The sequence below is a fragment of the Manacus candei genome, unplaced genomic scaffold (assembly GCF_025592945.1).
Source record: "Manacus candei isolate 608988 ecotype Guabito, Panama unplaced genomic scaffold, ASM2559294v1 h1tg000194l, whole genome shotgun sequence".
Classification (NCBI taxonomy): domain Eukaryota; kingdom Metazoa; phylum Chordata; class Aves; order Passeriformes; family Pipridae; genus Manacus; species Manacus candei.
Window position 1 is genome coordinate 84,349 of NW_026138242.1, and position 20,823 is coordinate 105,171.

Sequence of the window (20,823 nt, forward strand, 5' to 3'; positions counted from 1 at the left end):
AGCTCTGTGCCAGAACTCTCCATGGAGCAGGGCCAGCTCTCCCCCGGGAGCTCAGCCATGGCTCTGGATGCTCTCCATGGCTCTGGATCCCTCTCCATGGCTCTGGATCCCTCTCCATGGCTCTGGATCCCTGTCCATGGCTCTGGATCCGTCTCCATGGCTCTGGATCCCTCTCCATGGCTCTGGATCCCTCTCCATGGCTCAGGCCCAGGGGAGCCGGGCTCTGTTCCGGAGCTCTCCATGGAGCAGGTCCAGCTCTGCCCCGGGAGCTGATCCAGCGGCGGGCGCTGGATCTTCCCGTTAAACTACTTATTGCGGGAGCGGCTCCGCGTCCAGAGCTGCTCCCGGGATTAAACCCTCTTAAGTGTGGCTCGGAAATCCGCCCGTAATCCGGCCCGGCCGCGGGAGCGGAAGGGGTGGATGTACCGGGAGAGCCTTCGGAACCCCCCCCAAAATCCCTTTATCCCGGTTTCTGCCGGGAAAGCCCCACCTGGGCCGCGCTGACCTCGGTGCTTTCCTCTCTTCCAGATGAGCCCGATCCCGCCCTCTCCGGAGCCGTCCCGGCCGTGGCTCACAGGACGGAGCTCGGGTGAGTTCCCCGGGGATGGGGCAGCACGGGGAGTGTCCGGGGGCTCCTCTGCCCCTGGCTGACTGTGCTCCAGTTCCACAGCATCCCGAAATATCTCCCCGGCTGCGCCCGGGGGGTTGTCCCACCTCCGAGGACATCGGCGGGTCCCTCCGGAGCCGAGCGGTGGTGGCTGCTCCAATTCCTCTCGTTTGTCCCGCTTCCCAAGGAGCCATCCTGCTTCTGCCTGTCCCAAATCACTCCTTGGAGCCGTCCCAGTTCCCTTCAGAGCATCCCAGTTCCCCTCAGAGCCATCCCAGTTCCCCTCAGAGCCGTCCCAGTTCCCCTCAGAGCCATCCCAGTTCCCCTCAGAGCCATCCCAGTTCCCCTTGAAGCCATCCTGGCTTCCCTCTTGCCATCGCTGTTCCCCTTGGAGACATCCCAGCTCTCTCTGGGGCCATCCTGGTTCCTCTTGGAGCCATCCCAGTTCCCCTTAGAGCTATCCCAGTGCCCCTTGAATCCATCCCAGTTCCCCTTGAAGCCATCCTGGCTCCCTTTGGAGCCATCCCAGTTCTCCTTGGGGCCATCCCAGTTCCCCATGGAGCCATCCTGGTTCCCCATGGAGCCATCCCAGTTCTCCTTGGGGCCATCCCAGTTTCCCTCAGAGCCCTCTCAGTTCCCCATGGAGCCATCCCAGTTCCCCATGGAGCCATCCCAGTTCCCCTCAGAGCCATCCCAGTTCCCCATGGAGCCATCCCAGTTCCCCATGGAGCCATCCCAGTTCTCCTTGGGGCCATCCCAGTTCCCCTCAGAGCCATCCCAGTTCCCCATGGAGCCATCCTGGCTCCCTTTGGAGCCATCCCAGTTCTCCTTGGAGCCATCCCAGTTCTCCTTGGAGCCATCCCAGTTCCCCATGGAGCTATCCCAGTTTCTCTCAGAGCCATCCCAGTTCCCCTCAGAGCCCTCCCAGTTCCCCATGGAGCCATCCCAGTTCCCCTCAGAGCCCTCCCAGTTCCCCATGGAGCCATCCCAGTTCCCCATGGAGCCATCCCAGTTCTCCTTGGGGCCATCCCAGTTCCCCACGGAGCCATCCCAGTTCCCCATGGAGCCCTCCCGGTTCCCCCGGCGCTCCCGGGGCCGTCCCTGCCGGCAGGAACAGAAATCCTGGGAGGTGGACGCTCCATTTGGGGTGTCCCAAAGCTGCCCAGGGGTGTCCCGCTGGCTCCCAGCACCCTGGAAAAGGCAGGATTTGGGATTCCAGCCCGAGTCCCGTGCAGGGACAGGATCCTCGTCCCTCCCCGTGGCACCGGGATGGTGCCGGGCCCGGGATGACATTCCCGAGGTTTGCAGGATGAGTGGGAATCACATTTCCCTGATAACACCCCACGGGCAGTGGCCCCTCCGCCCCCCGGCCGCCCTCCCTCATCCCGAGGGAAAACAGGGACAGGTTTGGGGCCGGCAGGTCCCTCCGTGGGGCGGGAGGGTCGGTTTGCCCCCAAACTCGGCTTTTTCCGGGAACAAGCTGGAAATAAACGGGTTCAAAGGGGAGGAGGGAGGGAGCCGGCGTGAGATCCGTAGGGAGCCGGAGTGAGATCCGTAGGGAACCAGCGTGAGATCCGTAGGGAGCCGGCGTGAGATCCGTAGGGAGCCGGTGTGAGATCCGTAGGGAGCCGGAGTGAGATCCGTAGGGAGCCGGTGTGAGATCCGTAGGGAGCCGGTGTGAGATCCGTAGGGAGCCGGAGTGAGATCCGTAGGGAGCCGGTGTGAGATCCGTAGGGAGCCGGCGTTCCCGCCGTCCCCGACAAAGGCGCTTTGTTCTCCCGGCAGCACAACCTGACCCGGGAGAAGGTGTTTTGCTGGCCCTGGGGCAGCTCCTCGCACGAGGCCTCGGCTCTCCGGGCTCCTCCGGGTGTCCGGCTCCGGGATCCCGCGGGTTCCTTCCCCACGGATGGTTTGTCCGGGGGCAGGAGCCGGGAGGAGGTTCCCGTCCCGCTCTCGTGCCGTTGGAGCCGTGTGGGAGGAGAACCTGGGCACGGAGCAGAGCCACGGAGTCGTGGGGTGGTTTGGGTCGGGAAGGGCCTCAAAGATGATCCGGTTCCAGCCCAGAAGCCGGGACAGGGATTGGGATGTGGAGGAGTCTCCCTGCAGGGTTTGCCCCGACTCTGCTCAGCCCCAGAGTCATCCCCCAACCCCTGGGAAGCTGCAGGTCGGGGCTCCTGGATCTCCTGGAGCCCAGTTGAGGCACCTGGATTTGGGGATCTGGGGCCATCCAAGGCTCTGCTTCCCCCCTGAGCTTCCAACAGAAGGGCTGGAGGCTCCTGAGATCCCGTCTCATAGCTGTTGGTCCTCTTGGCATCTTGGAGAACATCCAGTGCCTCAGTTGGACCTTCCTGAGGTTCCTTCTTCCCTGAAAAAGCCTCCCGCCCGAATTTAGGACTTCCAGGAGCACCAGGCTGGGCCTGCCCGTGGATGTGCTCAGCCCCTCCAACCCCCAGCACGTTCCGGTGCCGTGGGGGTGGATCCCCCCATCCCACTGCGGGGCTCACTCCACGGATTCTCACCTTCTCCTGCTGCTCCAGGGGGTGTTCCCAGCTTCGGGAAGGGATTGGAAGTGGATGAGGAGCGACCACCTCGATCCCTTGGGTTCTCTGCACAGGAAAGGGAGACTTCCCGTTCCTGCGGAGAGGGATCGCCCGGGAATGGCCAATTCAGTCATGGAGACAAACCACCCTTTGGTCCAGGAGGCCTCTGGTTGTGCTCCATGTTTGTTTTCACGCACTTGGAAGAGCTCCTTGGCCTGATGGTGACACGAGTCACCCAGAGCTGGGTGAAAGGGGTCCCGGCATCCCGAGGAGCTGGGAGGGGAGAGGGAAGTTGGGAGGGAGTGGGTGGAGCACAGGGAAAAGACGCCTCTGGCCCACGGTGGTGATGACGTGGTGCTGGGAACCCGGTGCTCCCATCACACCCAGCAGGGAGTGCCGGGAGAACATCTCGGAGCAGGCCTGGAGTAAGAGGCAGGAACTCTTCCAGGGTGGGAAGGGGTGGCCCCGTTTCCATCCCAGCTCTTCGGGAGTCACCACAAACCCCCGCATCACGCCGGGACACCACGAGGCTCCCTCTGCTCCCGGGGCGCCGGGAACGTCGGTGCGACCCCCCCCCCGTCCCCCGGTTAACTCTCCAAACTTCCTTCCAGCCCCGCCAACGAGGAGCGTTTGGAGTTCCAGCAGGGCCTGTACAGGACGGACGCCCGGAGCGCTCTGGAGCTGCGGAACATGACGGTGTCCGGCGGCCTGTCCTGGGACGGCGACGGGAGGCAGGAAAGCACTTTAGAGAGACTCTCCGGCCCCAAGGACTCCAAGGAGGCGGCGTTTGCCGGGGAGCCCCGGGGGGAGGATCCCGAGCAGCTGGAGAGCGACTCGGAGGGGCCGGAGGGCGGGAGGGCGGCGGAGACGACGCCGGGTCCTCGCGCCGCCGAGGAGAAATATCTCAGAACCGAACCAAAGCAACTCGAAGGGCTCGGCAGGGAGCACCTGGAGAAAGGCAGGAGGGGAGTCCAGAGGGTCGACTGGATTCCCAGGCCCAGCAGGAGCCCGAGCCCTCCCTACAAAGACGTAACCAAGCCGACAGATGTAGCAGCCAACCTGCCCTTCCGGGGCCAGGCCGTGCGCGAAGTGCCTCCTCCGCTGCCCCCGCCGGTGTTCAGGAAAACGCTCAACCCCGTCCTGGGCAAATCCAAAGCCCTGGAGGGCTCCTCGTCCCACAGGAAGGGGCTGGTGGTGGACTCGGACGTGGCCGAGGTGGCCCCGCTCTCGACGGCCGAGTGGATGCTGCAGAAGCCGAGCCTCCAGCTCGGCGCCGAGCTGGCCGTGGGCAAACAGTCGTGGACGGTGAACGCCGAGGACTCGGTGGAGCGGGTGCCGCTGGTGTCCCTGGACCCCGCTCCCTGCAGCTCCTACGACGTGGAGATGAGGCCCTACGTGTGCAGCGTCCTGCTGGAGGAGCAGGGCAAGGAGGAGCTGGGCCAGGAGGAGGATCCCTCGGTCTACACCTGCATCGAGTGCAGCATCTACTTCAAGAAGAAGGAGCACCTGATGGATCACATGCTCCAGCACAACCGCGGGCCGGGCAGGGACCAAGACGGGGATGCCCTGGGGGGGCAGCGCCAGCTGTGCTGCAGCGAGTGCGGGTGGGCCTTCGGGGACCCCGCGGCGCTGGAGCAGCACAGGAGGCTCCACCAGGAGTCGCGGGAGAAGATCATCGAGGAGATCCAGAAGCTGAACGAGTTCCCGGACGAGGGCCGGGAGGCGCGGCTGCAGTGCCCTAAGTGCGTCTTCGGCACCAACTCCTCCAAGATCTTCGTGCAGCACGCCAAGATGCACGTCAAGGAGAGGAAGGACCAAGGGGCCAAGAGCTCTTCGGGGCTCTTCGGCAGCGCGGGCGGCGGGGAGAGCCGGGACGGCCCCGCGCCGCGCGGCCTCTACAAACACTTCAGGGCCAACGAGCACCCGGCCCTGCCGGCGCCGGCGCCGCCCCACGGCAGCGCCAAAGGGCTCAGCGCCTGTGTGCTCTGCGGCTTCCCGGCCCCCAACGAGCACATCCTCAAGGAGCACATGAGATACGCCCACTCCCACCTCTCCTGGGAGGCCGAGGCGTACGAGGACGACCCCAACCAGCCGGGCACCAGCAGGGACGCCTACAGCCCCGCCCGGCCCGGCCGCTTCCCGGAGGCCGAGTATTTCGGCAAAGCCGACCGGCTCTTCCCCCCCGCGCCCCGGGAAAGCGCGGCCCACTACGACCCCCCCCACGGGTTCGCCCTGGCCCAGCCCCGGCTCGACAAGAGCAACGGGGCCGCCAAAAAGGACTACCAGGCCTCGGGCTTTCACGCCAGGAAGGCGGCCCCGTTCGCCGCCCCGCACAAGAACCTGGGGCTGTCCGGCTTCCCCTCCGCCAGGGCTTATTCCCAGCTCACTCTGCAGCAGCTGAAGAAGAAAGCGGCGGCTCAGCACCTTGAAGGAGACGGCGACGGCCTCCGGAGCCACCCCGGGGGGCTGGAGGAGCTCCGGCAGAAGTGGATGCTGGGCGGCGACGGCGGGAGCGCGGAGGAGGAGATCCCCGCGGGCACGGAGGTGGATCTGGGCGAGAGCAGGGCCCCCAGAGCCGTCACCATCCCTCAGGCTGCCTTGGACCTCAAGAGGACGTTCAGGGACACCCTGAGGGCCACGGACCCGTCGGTGGCGTCGGAGGAGCAGCAGCAGCAGCTGAGGATGATGATCCCCCTGGTCCTGCTGGAGGAGGTGAACCTGCACCCCAAGGCGGCCAAGCGGCCGCGGGGGAAGGCGTTCAAGAGGAAGGCGATGCTCCTGCCCCGGGATTTCGTGACGGAGGAGCCCCTTCCCTTGGACGTGCTGCTCTTGGACGCTCCCCTGGAGGGTCCCCTGGAGCTCGACGACCTGCTGGACTCCGACGCCGGCATGTTGAAGAACGAGGAGAGGAAGTGCCCCTACTGCCCCGACCGCTTCCACAACGGCATCGGGCTGGCCAACCACGTGCGGGGCCACCTCAACAGGGTGGGCGTGAGCTACAACGTCCGGCACTTCATCTCGGCCGAGGAAGTGAAGGCCATTGAGCAAAAGTTTTCCTTCCAAAAGAAGAAGAAAAAAGGTAGTATGTATTCAATTCAGCCTGTTTCTGTTCTCTGGGGTTGCTCTCGGGGGTGTTCTCCTCCCGCCCGGGACCGGGTACGTATGGCGCGGTGCTGGGCTGAGCCGGGGGCGTTCGGTGGCCGGGGGGGTGACCGACGCCCTCCGTCCCCCCTCTTAGGGGCCTGACCCGGGGGTTCAGTGCCACCCCTGACCCTCTGTCCTTCCTCGCAGTCGCCAACTTCGACCCGAGCACCTTCAGCCTGATGCGCTGCGAGTTCTGCGGCGCCGGCTTCGACACGCGGGCGGGGCTCTCCAGCCACGCCAGGGCCCACCTGCGGGACTTCGGCATCACCAACTGGGAGCTCACCATCTCGCCCATCAACATCCTCAAGGAGCTGTTGGCCAACTCCTCGGAGCACCCGCTGCTGCAGGCGGCGCTGGGGGCCGAGCCCTCGTCGCCGGGCCGGGACAGGGACGCGCTCGGCGCCTTCGCCCCCCGCAAGAGCGTCACCCCCATGGCCCCGCTGTCCCCCTTCCCCCCGGCCTGGGGAGAGGAGCCCCTGCAGCCCTACAGAGACGGTGAGTGAACCCCAAAAGGGTTGGGTTGGGTTGTGTTGAGTTGGATTGGGTTGAGTTGGGTTGGGTTGGGTTTGGTTGAGTTGGGTTGGGTTTGGTTGGGTTGAGTTGGGTTGGGTTGGGTTGGATTGGGTTGAGTTGGGTTGTGTTGGGTTGAGTTGGCTTGCATTGGGTTGAGTTGGGTTGGATTGGGTTGAGTTGGGTTGTGTTGGGTTGAGTTGGCTTGCATTGGGTTGAGTTGGGTTGGATTGGGTTGAGTTGGGTTGGGTTGGGTTGAGTTGGGTTGGGTTGGGTTGAGTTGGGTTGGCTTGGGTTGAGTTGGCTTGGCTTGGGTTGAGTTGGGTTGGGTTGAGTTGGGTTGGGTTGGGTTGAGTTGAGTTGGGTTGGGTTGGGTTGCGTTGGCTTGGGTTGGGTTGGGGCGAGCTGGCGTCGGCCGCTGCGTCGTTGTCTCTCTGTGCCCTCTGGTGTCCGAGGTGGTTTGGGGGTGGGTGGTGGAGGCGGTGGCAGGTGGAGGAGCCCGGCAGTGCCACCACCTCCTGAGGGGTCTCATCCGTCACCGCGGCTGTTGGGGCTCTGTGCTTTGGGAAGCGTCGCGTTCGGGAACGAAGTTTCCGTCGGGAAACCCCTGAAGCTTCACCCCCTTGGGGAAGGGAGGAGGGCGTGGTCTGGGGTCCAGTCCAGCCAAGACAGGACACAACCTCTGCCTTGGGGGTCCGTGTTCCCCCCCAGGGTGTGTTGGTACCGTGGGGGGAAGCTTGAGGGGTCCTTCCCGAGTGGATTTGGGTCTGGGCTGGTCCCTCTCCCTCAGCACTGTTCAAACAGGGTCAGTCCAGAGCAGAGCCCATCCCAAGCAGCTCCCAGGGCTCAAAACCCTGAGCTTGCACCAAAACCAGTGACCTGCTGTCCTTCCAAAGGCTCAAAACTTAAACCTGCCCTCCCAAAGACTGGAAACTTAAACCCGAGCTTGCCCCAGAACCTGCAATGGGCTGTTCTCCCAAAGACTAAAAACTTAAACCTGTTCTCCCAAAAACTAAAAACCGAGCTTGCCCCAGAACCTGCAATGGGCTGTTCCCTCAAAGGCTCAAAACTTAAACCTGTCCTCCCAAAAACTAAAAACTTAAACCTGTCCTCCCAAAAACTAAAAACTTAAACCCGAGCTTGCCCCAGAACCTGCAAAGGGCTGTTTTCCCAAAGACTAAAAACTTAAACCTGTTCTCCCAAAGGCTCAAAACTTAAACCTGTTCTCCCAAAGGCTCAAAACTTAAACCTGTCCTCCCAAAGGCTCAAAACTTAAACCTGTTCTCCCAAAGGCTCAAAACTTAAACCTGTCCTCCCAAAGGCTCAAAACTTAAACCTGTCCTCCCAAAAATTAAAAACTTAAGCCCGAGCTTGCCCCAGAACCTGCAATGGGCTGGTCCCTCAAAGGCTAAAAACTTAAACCTCTCCTCCCAAAGGCTCAAAACTTAAACCTGTCTCCCAAAGGCTCAAAACTTAAACCTGTTCTCCCAAAGGCTCAAAACTTAAACCTGTCCTCCCAAAGACTGAAAACTTAAACCCGAGCTTGCCCCAGAACCTGCAAAGGGCTGTTCTCCCAAAAGCTCAAAACTTAAACCTGTCCTCCCAAAGGCTCAAAACTTGCTCTTTGCAAGAGGAGAAGCCGCCCCCCACCCCTGGGAGCCCTTGGAGCAGCTCCTCGCTGGGTTCTGCTCGGCCCGGTCCCGTCTCAGACCCATCCCTGCAGCCGTGACTGGAATGTCAGGGAGCTGCTAATCCCGGCTCTCCCGTGTGCTGGGACAGCCTGGAACGAGTCCTGAGCGTAGTGAGGGCGAATTAAACCCTGAACAAACCCAAACCCCTCATTTTTAGCACATCAGCCCTTGGCAGAGGAGCGGGTGGGGATGTCGATGCCAACGAGAGGGTTTTGGAGGCTCCGCTTCGTTCCAGCTGCCAGGGGCTGGATGTTCCCGCTGGTTCAGGTCTCCCAGTGCCCAAAATCCCCTGGCACGAGCCGGTGTCGATGGTGCTGCTGCTCTGCAGGGCTCGGGGGGGGGAAGGATCTCCGTGTTCCGTGAGAGCCGTCGGAGCAGAGGTTGGGTCAGACGCAGATCCCGCATCAAACGGGAGCTTTTAGGGGAAAATAAGTGGGTCATGTCTTGAAATAGGATCTCACCCGAGGTTTTCTCGGCGTGTGACGCTGGCCCGGGGTCGGGGACGTCTCCTCCTCCTGCTGTTCCCGGCTCCAGTGGCCTGGAAGTGCTGCTGGAGGAACCGGGTCGGGAATTGTGCCCGGGGGTCAAAGGAGTTGAGTTGGGGCTGGTTTGGGGGTAATTCAGAGCTTTGGGGTTAATTCAGAGCTTTGGGGTTAATTCAGAGCTTTGGTTCTACCCAGAGGAGGTGAGGAGGGACCTGTGGGTGAGCAGAGGAGCTCAAACCCCCCTTAGGCCGCGCTCCCGAGCCTGAATTCCGTGCTCCCTGTTCCCTCAGGAGTTGTGTTCCCTCACGGGAGTCTCGGGGGGACGATTCCAAGAAAAAGGGCAAATTTGGAAAGCTCAGAACCCCCCCAGCCCACTGACCTGGGCTGTGACCCAAGCACTGGGATCCCTCTGTGTGGAAATCCCAGGCTGGAGTGTCTCAGCTCCACTCCAAGCTCTTGGAGACTCCCCACGAATCCAAACCCTCCTCGTTTTCCTTCCAACCCCGACGGGATTTGCCGGGTCTGTCGCAACCAGGCCCCGAGGATTGGCAGTATTTGCTTAACTGGGGCTGTGGGGAGGAGCTGAGCAAACAGGGAAAGGGCTTTGGAGGCGGGAATGCCGAGCTGGGAGCCGGGATTTTGGGGGCCAGCTGTGCCCAGGGCTGATCAAATCCCTGGGGGGGGGACTGGGAGAACTCAAATCCCTGATTTTGGGGGCCAGCTGTGCCCAGGGCTGATCAAATCCCTGGGGGGGGACTGGGAGAACTCAAATCCCTGATTTTGGGGGCCAGCTGTGCCCAGGGCTGATCAAATCCCTGGGGGGGGGACTGGGAGAACTCAAATCCCTGATTTTGGAGGCCAGCTGTGCCCAGGGCTGATCAAATCCCTGGGGGGGGGACTGGGAGAACTCAAATCCCTGATTTTGGGGGCCAGCTGTGCCCAGGGCTGATCAAATCCCTGGGGGGGGGACTGGGAGAACTCAAATCCCTGATTTTGGAGGCCAGCTGTGCCCAGGGCTGATCAAATCCCTGGGGGGACTGGGAGAACTCAAATCCCTGATTTTGGGGGCCAGCTGTGCCCAGGGCTGATCAAATCCCTGGGGGGGACTGGGACAACCCCTGGGAGCTGCTCGGGGTCTGCAGGGATGGAACCTCAGCCGCCGGTCCTGGGGGAGAGGGAGCAGCTCCCGGGAGCACCTGCTTGGATTAACGGCCTGGGAATTAGCCTAATTCCCGAGTTTATGGAGGGATTTTAGCACCACTAATGGGATAAAGGCTGTTAGAAGGTTATAAGGGCAGGAGGATCTCCTGGAGCATCAGTGACTCTGCACCAGACCTGGTGTCATCTCCACCAGTGGCTCTGTGCTGTGATGGCCCGGGGACAACGTGTTTGATGCCAATTCCCGGATTTATGGAGGGATTTCAGCACCATTAATGGGATAAAGACCATTAGCAGGTTACAGAGGCAGGAGGATCTCCTGGAGCATCAGTGGCTCTACTCTGGACCCGGTGGTGGCTGCAGAGGGGTCTCTGTACCCCAGGGGCCGATGTGTTTTGTGCCAATTCCCAAATTTTTCCAGGGATTTGAGCACCATCAGTGAGATAAAGGCCATCAGCAGGTTAGAAAGGCAGGAGGGTCTCTCCTGGAGCATTGCTGGCTCTGCTCTGGTGGCTCTGGAGGTGTCTCAGATGTCCCAGATGTGTCTGGAGCTGTCCCAGCTGTGGATGGAGGTGTCTCAGATGTCCCAGCTGTGTCTGGAGGTGTCCCAGATGTCCCAGCTGTGTCTGGAGGTGTCCCAGCTGTGTCTGGAGGTGTCCCAGATGTCCCAGCTGTGTCTGGAGGTGTCCCAGCTGTGTCTGGAGGTGTCCCAGATGTCCCAGCTGTGTCTGGAGGTGTCCCAGCAGTGTCTGGAGCTGTCCCAGCAGTGTCTGGAGGTGTCCCAGCTGTGGATGGAGCTGTCCCAGCTGTGTCTGGAGGTGTCCCAGCTGTGGATGGAGCTGTCCCAGCTGTGTCTGGAGGTGTCCCAGATGTCCCAGCTGTGGATGGAGGTGTCTCAGATGTCCCAGCTGTGTCTGGAGGTGTCCCAGCAGTGTCTGGAGCTGTCCCAGCTGTGTCTGGAGGTGTCCCAGCTGTGGATGGAGCTGTCCCAGCTGTGTCTGGAGGTGTCCCAGCTGTGGATGGAGCTGTCCCAGCTGTGTCTGAAGCTGTCCCAGCTGTGTCTGGAGCTGTCCCAGATGTGTCTGGAGCTGTCCCAGCCATGGACAGTGTCGATGTCGCAGCTCAACACCTGCAGCAGAGCCACTCCCTCCCTCCTTCCTCTGCCCTTCCCAAGGTTTAGACCCCCAGGAGGTCCCTGCAGGGCACCTCTGGAGCTGCTCAGAGCTCCACACATCAGCAGAGCCTTCCCCAGAGCCCTGGGCCTGGCAGGGGCAGGGAGAACCAACCCCCTTTCTGAGGGATTTTGGGCCGTTTCTGGCGGTTTGTGGTTTGGCAGCAGGAGGAGGTGGGGGGGGAGGACTCGGCTCGGGGAGCTGGGATGAGCTCTGGGGCTCAGCACCAGCTGGGATGAGCTGTGGGGCTCAGCTGGGGCTCAGAACCCCACAGCACCACCTGGGGTCAGTCCTTCAGGAACTGCTCCAGGTCCATATTCCATGGGGAAATTCCCTCAGGAACTGCTCCAGGTCCTTTTCCATGGGGTCAGTCCCTCAGGAACTGCTCCAGGTCCATATTCCATGGGGTCAGTCCCTCAGGAACTGCTCCAGGTCCTTTTCCATGGGGTCAGTCCCTCAGGAACTGCTCCAGGTCCATATTCCATGGGGTCAGTCCCTCAGGAACTGCTCCAGGTCCATATTCCATGGGGTCAGTCCCTCAGGAACTGCTCCAGGTCCATATTCCATGGGGTCAGTCCTTCAGGAACTGTTCCAGGTCCTTTTCCATGGGGTCAGTCCCTCAGGAACTGTTCCAGGTCCTTTTCCATGGGGTCAGTCCCTCAGGAACTGCTCCAAGTCCATATTCCATGGGGTCAGTCCTTCAGGAACTGCTCCAGGTCCATATTCCATGGGGTCAGTCCCTCAGGAACTGCTCCAGGTCCATATTCCATGGGGTCAGTCCTTCAGGAACTGCTCCAGGTCCATATTCCATGGGGTCAGTCCCTCAGGAACTGCTCCAGGTCCATATTCCATGGGGTCAGTCCTTCGGGAACTGCCCCCACATGGATCCCTTCCCCTCAGAAAGCCCCCGGGCTCTTTGATGTTTTTGACACCTTAAACCCACGACTCTTCATTTTACCCCTAAAAGGCAGATCCAGCAGGTCTCTGCCCCCCAGGCATCCCCATTTCCCGGCTTTGGTGGCGATTCCAGCCCCTCAATCCACGGCAATTCCCTCCCCGATGTTCCCAAACCCTCCCCAAAGCTCCTCGCTCTCGTCCCGGCCGGAGGATTCCTCGGCTCCTTCCCAATCCCGGGGCTGCAACATTCCCCCTGGCTTGGCTGGGAACGGCTTAAAAACCCTGGAGACCCTTTTTTTCCCGCCCGCTCCGTGACATCCCAGCGCCCGGAGCTGCTCCCGGAGGCTTCCCCGGGGAGTTCCCGCTGCTCCGCGGAGCTTTTCCCGGCGTGTCCCGGAGCTTTTCCCGGAGCGTGTCCCGGAGCCTTTCCCGGCGTGTCCCGGAGATTTTCCCGAAGCGTGTCCCGGGGCCTTTCCCGGAGCGTGTCCCGGGGCCTTTCCCGGCGTGTCCCGGAGCCTTTCCCGGCGTGTCCCGGGGCCTTTCCCGGAGCGTGTCCCGGAGCCTTTCCCGGAGCGTGTCCCGGAGCCTTTCCCGGAGCGTGTCCCGGAGCCTTTCCCGGCGTGTCCCGGGGCCTTTCTCGGCGTGTCCCGGAGCTTTTCCCGGAGCCTTTCCCGGAGTGTCCCGGGGCCTTTCCCGGAGCGTGTCCCGGAGCCTTTCCCGGAGCGTGTCCCGGAGCCTTTCCCGGCGTGTCCCGGGGCCTTTCCCGGAGCGTGTCCCGGAGCCTTTCCCGGCGTGTCCCGGGGCCTTTCCCGGAGCTTTTCCCGGAGCCTTTCCCGGAGTGTCCCGGAGCCTTTCCCGGCGTGTCCCGGAGCCTTTCCCGGCGTGTCCCGGAGCCTTTCCCGGAGCGTGTCCCGGAGCCTTTCCCGGCGAGTCCCGGAGCCTTTCCCGGCATGTCCCGGGGCCTTTCCCGGCGTGTCCCGGAGCCTTTCCCGGAGCGTGTCCCGGAGCCTTTCCCGGCGTGTCCCGGGGCCTTTCCCGGCGTGTCCCGGAGCCTTTCCCGGAGCGTGTCCCGGAGCCTTTCCCGGCGTGTCCCGGGGCCTTTCCCAGAGCGTGTCCCGGAGCCTTTCCCGGCGTGTCCCGGAGCCTTTCCCAGAGCGTGTCCCGGAGCCTTTCCCAGAGCGTGTCCCGGAGCCTTTCCCGGCGTGTCCCGGGGCCTTTCCCGGCGTGTCCCGGAGCCTTTCCCGGCGTGTCCCGGAGCCTTTCCCAGAGCGTGTCCCGGAGCCTTTCCCGGAGCGTGTCCCGGAGCCTTTCCCGGCGTGTCCCGGAGCCTTTCCCGGAGCGTGTCCCGGAGCCTTTCCCGGCGTGTCCCGGAGATTTTCCCGAAGCGTGTCCCGGGGCCTTTCCCGGAGCGTGTCCCGGAGCCTTTCCCGGAGCGTGTCCCGGGGCCTTTCCCGGAGCGTGTCCCGGGGCCTTTCCCGGCGTGTCCCGGAGCCTTTCCCAGAGCGTGTCCCGGAGCCTTTCCCGGCGTGTCCCGGAGCCTTTCCCGGAGCGTGTCCCGGAGCCTTTCCCGGAGCGTGTCCCGGGGCCTTTCCCGGAGCGTGTCCCGGAGCCTTTCCCGGAGCGTGTCCCGGAGCCTTTCCCAGAGCGTGTCCCGGAGCCTTTCCCGGCGTGTCCCGGAGCCTTTCCCGGCGCGTGTCCCGGAGCCTTTCCCGGAGCGTGTCCCGGAGCCTTTCCCGGCGTGTCCCGGGGCCTTTCCCGGCGTGTCCCGGAGCCTTTCCCGGCGTGTCCCGGAGCTTTTCCCAGAGCGTGTCCCGGAGCCTTTCCCGGCGTGTCCCGGGGCCTTTCTCGGCGTGTCCCGGAGCTTTTCCCGGAGCCTTTCCCGGCGTGTCCCGGAGCTTTTCCCGGAGCGTGTCCCGGAGCTTTTCCCGGAGCGTGTCCCGGAGCCTTTCCCAGCGTGTCCCGGGGCCTTTCCCGGCGTGTCCCGGCGCTGCCGCCGCCCCCTCCCGCCCGGCCCCGGCTCCTGGGAGAGGCTGTTTTTGTGTCTCCTGGCTCGGGATCCCTTGGCAGCACCTCCGGGAGCACGCGGTGCCTTTGGCAGGCGCCGGGAAGGTTGTTGGGCAATCGCGTCCTCTCGGCAGCAGCTCCCGACTCCTCTGGCACCGGAGCTGCTTTCCCTTTCCCAGGCCGGGCAGCGGCGCGTCCCCCCCGCCCTCCTTCTCCCCTTGTTTTCCCTGGATTTAACTCCTTGTGATCAGCTCCCGACTCCTCCGGCGCTGGCACCGGAGCTGCTTTCCCAGGCCGGGCACCGGCGCGTCCTCCGCCCTCCTTCTCCTCTTGTTTTCCCTGGATTTAACCGGGAGGTTTTCCGGGCTGGATTCCTCCTCCCGACCCTCCTTCTCCCCTTGTTTTCCCCGGATTTAACCGGGAGGTTTTCCGGGCTGGATTCCTCCTCCCGACCCTCCTTCTCCCTTGTTTTCCCTGGATTTAACCGGGAGGTTTTCCGGGCTGGATTCCTCCTCCCGACCCTCCTTCTCCCCTTGTTTTCCCTGGATTTAACTCCTCTGTATCCCGAACCGGAGGTTTTCTGGGCTGGATTCCTCCTCCCGACCCTCCTTCTCCCCTTGTTTTCCCTGGATTTAACTCCTCTGTATCCCGAACCGGAGGTTTTCTGGGCTGGATTCCTCCTCCCGACCCTCCTTCTCCCCTTGTTTTCCCTGGATTTAACTCCTCTCTATCCCGAACCGGGAGGTTTTCCGGGATTCCTGGGTTCCTCCTCCCGACCCACTCCGGTGCCGCCCCGGGGATGTTCCCACCACATCCAGGAACAGGATGGAGGATCCTTTTCCTTTTGGGGCACGTCGGGAGGGAGCTGGAGGTGGATTTGGAGGAAGAGGAGGAAGAGGAGGGGGTCGGTTGGATGGCAGGAGCTCAGGGAATGATTCTCCAGCTCCTCCACCTGGAGATTCCCGGCTTTGAGCCCCCGGTGAGGATTCCAAGGTGGGGTTATCCCTGATTCCAAGGGAGGGTTATCCCTGATTCCAAAGGGGGTTATCCCTGATTCCAAGGGGGGGTTATCCCTGATTCCAAGGGGGGTTATCCCTGATTCCAAGGTGAGGTTATCCCTGATTCCAAGGGGGGGTTATCCCTGATTCCAAGGGGGGGTTATCCCTGATTCCAAGGTGGGATTATCCCTGATTCCAAGGGGAGTTATCCCTGATTCCAAGGGGGGGTTATCCCTGATTCCAAGGGGGGGTTATCCCTGATTCCAAGGTGGGATTATCCCTGATTCCAAGGGGGGTTATCCCTGATTCCAAGGGGGGGTTATCCCTGATTCCAAGGGAGGGTTATCCCTGATTCCAAGGGAGGGTTATCCCTGATTCCAAGGGGGGGTTATCCCTGATTCCAAGGGGGGTTATCCCTGCCAAGATCCAGGTCCTGCCCCGGCTAAAGAGGGTCTTCTCCCGCTCTAGAGGAGGGAAAAAACATTCCTGGGATCTCCTGGGTTGGAGGAGACCCACGAGGATCATCCAGCTCAGCTCCTGACTCCACACGGGGGCTTTAAAGGGAATGGAGGGGCTTTGAGGGGTTCCAGGGGCTTTGAGGAATTCCAGGGGGTTTGAGGGAATGGAGGGGCTTTGAGGGAATGGAGGGGCTTTGAGGAATTCCAGGGGCTTTGAGGAATTCCAGGAGGTTTGAGGGATTCCAGGGGGTTTGAGGGAATGGAGGGGCTTTGAGGAATTCCAGGGGTTTTGAGGGATTCCAGGGGGTTTGAGGGAATGGAGGGGCTTTGAGGAATTCCAGGGGGTTTGAGGAATTCCAGGGGGTTTGAGGAATTCCAGGGGGTTTGAGGGAATCGAGGCACTGATGGGATTGAGGGGCTCTGCGTGGAACTGAGGGACTTTTAGGGAATTGAGGGGCTTGGAGGGAATCAGGTTTTGAAGGAATCAAGGGGGGTTTTGAGGAATTCAAGGGTTTCTGAGGGAATGGAGGGGCTTTGAGGAATTCCAGGGGCTCTGAGGGATTCCAGGGGGTTTGAGGGAATGGAGGGGCTTTGAGGGAATGGAGGGGCTTTGAGGGATTCCAGGGGGTTTGAGGGAATGGAGGGGCTTTGAGGGAATGGAGGGGCTTTGAGGAATTCCAGGGGCTCTGAGGAATTCCAGGGGGTTTGAGGGAATGGAGGGGTTTTGAGGAATTCCAGGGATTCTGAGGAATTCCAGGGGGTTTGAGGAATTCCAGGGGCTCTGAGGGATTCCAGGGGGTTTGAGGGAATGGAGGGGCTCTGAGGAATTCCAGGGATTCTGAGGAATTCCAGGGGGTTTGAGGAATTCCAGGGGCTCTGAGGGATTCCAGGGGGTTTGAGGGAATGGAGGGGCTGAGGGATTCCAGGGGCTTTGAGGAATTCCAGGGGGTTTGAGGGAATGGAGGGGCTTTGAGGGAATGGAGGGGCTCTGAGGGATTCCAGGGAGTTTGAGGGAATGGAGGGGCTCTGAGGGATTTGAGGGGCTTTCCAGGACTCTCGGGGTTTTTTAAGGAATGGAGGGGCTCTGAAGGAGTCAAGGTGTTTTGAGGGATCCAGGGGCCCTCAGGAATTTTTGGCACAGTATCCCAGTATCCCTGTGAGTCCGGAGGGGGCTGCAGCTCCCACCTCCCTCTCCAGGGTCGATGTTCCCATTCCCGGGTCCCTCTCCCTTCCTGTCCCATTTCCCTGCCCCTCTCCCGCTGCCTGACCTGCTTCCCAACGTCTTTGATCCCTTCCTGGAGTTCCAGGTGACTCCAAAGCTCCGGTTGCTCCCCTTCCCTCCTTCCCTGCCCCTGGAAAACGCGGCCGTTGCCCTCGGGGTCGCCTTTGCTCCCGGTCTCTCCGAGCATTCCCGGGGTCCCCACGGTGGGATTTGTCTTGGATTCCGGCTCCGTTTCCACGTGGCTGATCCACGGCCCCGGGAAACAGCGGGAAATCTCCCCGCTGGCTCTCCCAGCCCAGGGGTTGGGAGGGAGAATCCCTGGAATAACCCATTCCAGGCTTGGCAACCGGGGAGGGAAATCATCCCTTTCCCCTTCTGAGATGTTTCTGGGAGCCCCCGTGGGACGTTTCGGGGGGGAAAACGTGGATTTGGGATGTTTGGGATGAGCCAGGGCTGCTGCAGCCGCGCGGGGTCGAACGGGGCCGCTCCCCATCCCGGCGGGAACGGCGGCTCTTCCCGGCGCTCCTCGGGATCCCTCGGGAATTCCCGGGGCCGGGGTCGGTGTTTCTCCAGCTCCTCCTCTCCCTCGGGATCCCTCGGGAATTCCCGGGGCCGGGGTCGGTGTTTCTCCAGCTCCTCCTCTCCCTCGGGATCCCTCGGGAATTCCCGGGGCCGGGGTCGGTGTTTCTCCAGCTCCCGCAGCCGAGGAGAGGTTGGATGTGGCGGGAGGGAGGGAAAAGAGGAGCTTCGGGCGCCGCTGGGGCAGAGCCAGGGCCGGGAAGAGCCGAGCTGGGAGGGATTTGCCGGGGATTTGCCGGCTCCCTTGGCAGGAATGTCGGAGCTCTGGATGCCAAGGAAGCGCAGCTGCTTCCACCCTCAGCCCGGGCAGCCAACAACCCGGCATTCCCGGGGCGTCCCACACCCCTCAGGGCCTCCGTGGATCTTCGAGGAATTTTTTGGGGAAGTGGCAGCGGCTGCTCCGCGGATCTTCCCGTGAATCCGGGGAAAAGCCCCGGGGTGTCCCCCCGGAGCTGATTCCCGGGATTGCTGGCGTTGCCCGGGGGGTTTTCCCTCCCCTCCTCTGCCTGTGATCCGTCGGGAATTGGGCTGAGGAGTCGGGAATCTCGGATGGATTGGGATGTCACCTCAACACCCCAAATCCTTGGGATGAGACCCCCCCCCCCCCGTGGGATCCTCTGGAACCTCCTGCAGGCTTTCAAACTCCCTAAAAACCTCGGGATTGGGCCCATGGGGGCTCTGGAATCTCCCAGGAGCCAGAGGGGGATGGAGGGAGCATCTCCCACCCTTTTTAAGCTGTTTTGGGACGGAAAAGCAGGAATTGGACCCTCCAATTCCTTCCAATTCCACCTTCCTGGTTCGGACAGAGCTCTCTTGGAATGTTGGAATGTTGGTGCCTCTCCCTGGCTGGGTTTTCTCGAGGCTTTCCCATCCCATGAGGGGTTTCCCGGTGGAATTCCGGGCCGGATTGTCCGGATTTCATGAGGATTTTCCAACCCCCTGAGCCCCAAAACTGTCAGGAAACAGTTGTGGGTTGGGAACATTTTGGGATCCGGCTCCTTCTTCCCAGGGAGGAGGGTGGGGATGAGCAGAGCCCATCCCAGGGAATCTTCCATCCCCTCCATCTTCCATGTTTTTGCTTTGGGCTCCGTAAATAACTTGGATTTTCCAGAAATCCCTTTGGGTCCTCACCTCAATGTGCCGGGAAGGGACAATTCCAACAGGGATCAGCCAGCCCTGATCCCACCGAGCTTCCAGGGCTGTGCTTGTTCTGGGGAATTTGTGATCCAGGTGGATTTTGGGTCCCAATCCAGGTGGATTTTGGGTCCCAATGCAGGTGGATTTAATATCCAATCCAGGTGGCTTTTATATCCAATCCAGGTGGATTTTGTGTTCCAATCCAGTGGATTTCATATCCAATCCAGGTGGATTTTGGGTCCAAATGCAGGTGGATTTTATATCCCAATCCAGGTGGATTTTGAGTCCCAATCCAGGTGGATTTTATATCCAATCCAGGTGGATTTTGCATCCTAATCCAGGTGGATTTTGGGTCCCAATCCAATGGATTTTATATCCCAATCCAGGTGGATTTTGTGTTCCAATCCAGTGGATTTTATATCCAATCCAGGTGGATTTTGGCTCCCAATCCAATGGATTTTATATCCCAGTCCGGGTGGATTTTGGCTCCCAATCCAATGGATTTTGGCTTCCTGCTGTTTTTCCCCTCCATTCCCTCCTTTCCCACCTCCCTTTCCCGAAGGACTCGTTGCTCCCAACCTGCTCCCGTTTCCTTTCGCTCTTCCCAAAACCCTCCGGGATTTTGGGGCAGTTCTTGCCACAATCCCGGAATTCTGAGGGGGTTTATGGATCCGTTCAGGAGCAGGGATTCTGGGGGGGACGACATTCCCACCCTTGGAATGGGTTTTTTTGGGAGCACTTTGTGCCGTCGGCTCCGTCCCTTCGGTTCTTGTGGCAGCGCCTGGGGAGGGGCTGAGGGTCCCAAATCCCTCCTGGATGGGGAATTCCCGCTCTTTGGCTTTTTGTTGGAATGGCTGGACAGGAGACCCCCTCCCTGGGACAGCTGGGGGGGGAGGTGGCTTTGGGGGGGGTTTCCAGCATTGGGGGGGTCCCGGTCTCGGGAATGGGGGTGGGATGGGGAGAGGCTCCCCCATCCCCATTTATCCCCCCATCCCCATTCCCATTCCCATCCCCATTTCCCTCTCATTCCCATCCCTATTTCCCTCCCATTCCCATCCCTTCTGCTCCCCATCCCCTGTCCCCCATCCCCATTTCCCCCCATTCCCATCCCCTCTCCTCCATTCCCATTCCCCTCCATCCCCATCCCATTCCCATCCCATCCCATTCCCATTCCCATCCCATCCCATTCCCATCCCATTCCCATTCTCATCCCCATTCCCATTCCCATCCCATTCCCATTCCCATCCCCATTCCCATTCCCATCCCATTCCCATTCCCATTCCCATCCCATCCCATCCCATTCCCATTCCCATCCCATCCCATTCCCATCCCATCCCATTCCCATTCCCATTCCCATCCCCATCCCATTCCCATCCCATTCCCATTCCCATCCCATTCCCATCCCCATTCCCATTCCCATCCCATTCCCATCCCCATTCCCATTCCCATCCCATTCCCATTCCCATCCCATTCCCATTCCCATTCCCATCCCATTCCCATCCCATTCCCATCCCCATCCCATTCCCATTCCCATTCCCATTCCCATTCCCATCCCATCCCATCCCATCCCATCCCATCCCATCCCATCCCATTCCCATCCCATCCCATCCCATTCCCATCCCATCCCATCCCATCCCATCCCATCCCATCCCATCCCATCCCATCCCATCCCATCCCATCCCATTCCCATCCCATCCCATCCCATCCCATCCCCATTCCCATCCCATCCCATTCCCATCCCATCCCATCCCATCCCATCCCCATTCCCATCCCATCCCATTCCCATTCCCATCCCATTCCCATCCCCGTCCCCTCAGCCCCGATCGCTCGCTCGGCGCTCGTCCCCCGTCCCTGCCGCTCCGCTCCGCGTGTCGGCGCTCGGCGCGCCGGCCTGGCGGGCTCCCCGCGTGCGCGGTGCCCAAGATGGCGGCCTCCACCTCGGGCTCGGCCGCCGCCTCCCCGCCGCCCAAAGTCACCAAAGCGGCGGCGGCGCCGCGGCCCCCGCGACCGCGACCGCGGCGGGGACGGCGACCCCGAGCCCCCGGCCGCGCCCGAGCCGGGTGAGCGCCCCTTTCCCCCCCCCGCCGGCCCCGCCCCGCCGCGCCCGGGCCCACCCGCGCCGCCCCCCCCCCCTCCCCCTCACACAGCCCCCGGTGCGGCGGGGCCGGGCCGGCGCCGGGAGGGCCCGGCGGGGGCGGCGGGAGCGCCGGGGGGGCCCGCG

The 20,823-nt window shown here is 61.9% G+C and overlaps 1 protein-coding gene and 4 long non-coding RNA genes across 9 annotated transcripts in view; 4 read left to right on the top strand and 1 right to left on the bottom strand.

The window, feature by feature from the left end:
• The window catches only part of WIZ (WIZ zinc finger), a 66,444-nt gene that overhangs the window by 26,143 nt on the left and 19,478 nt on the right, over positions 1-20,823 (top strand). Inside the window, 3 exon segments of the mRNA XM_051774310.1 lie at positions 529-589; positions 3,759-6,229; positions 6,439-6,786. Of these exon segments, the coding sequence (XP_051630270.1) occupies positions 529-589; positions 3,759-6,229; positions 6,439-6,786 (2,880 nt within the window).
• LOC127464115 (uncharacterized) lies at positions 6,832-7,189 on the top strand. The gene is made up of 3 exons (XR_007901161.1): positions 6,832-6,920; positions 7,022-7,075; positions 7,122-7,189. It is a non-coding gene; the product is annotated as an uncharacterized LOC127464115 (long non-coding RNA).
• Positions 7,461-8,389, bottom strand: LOC127464114 (uncharacterized). Of its 5 annotated transcripts, XR_007901160.1 has the most exons (4): positions 8,281-8,389; positions 8,022-8,137; positions 7,839-7,963; positions 7,722-7,759 (listed from the first exon to the last, which is right to left on the bottom strand). It is a non-coding gene; the product is annotated as an uncharacterized LOC127464114 (long non-coding RNA). The 5 variants fall into 5 exon arrangements; XR_007901159.1 differs by having other exon boundaries at positions 7,461-7,963; positions 8,022-8,079; XR_007901156.1 differs by having other exon boundaries at positions 7,461-7,963.
• Positions 8,984-12,982, top strand: LOC127464113 (uncharacterized). The gene is made up of 6 exons (XR_007901155.1): positions 8,984-10,737; positions 10,954-10,995; positions 11,056-11,097; positions 11,161-11,698; positions 11,740-11,861; positions 12,024-12,982. It is a non-coding gene; the product is annotated as an uncharacterized LOC127464113 (long non-coding RNA).
• On the top strand, positions 14,093-15,802 carry LOC127464116 (uncharacterized). The gene is made up of 3 exons (XR_007901162.1): positions 14,093-14,632; positions 14,700-15,206; positions 15,320-15,802. It is a non-coding gene; the product is annotated as an uncharacterized LOC127464116 (long non-coding RNA).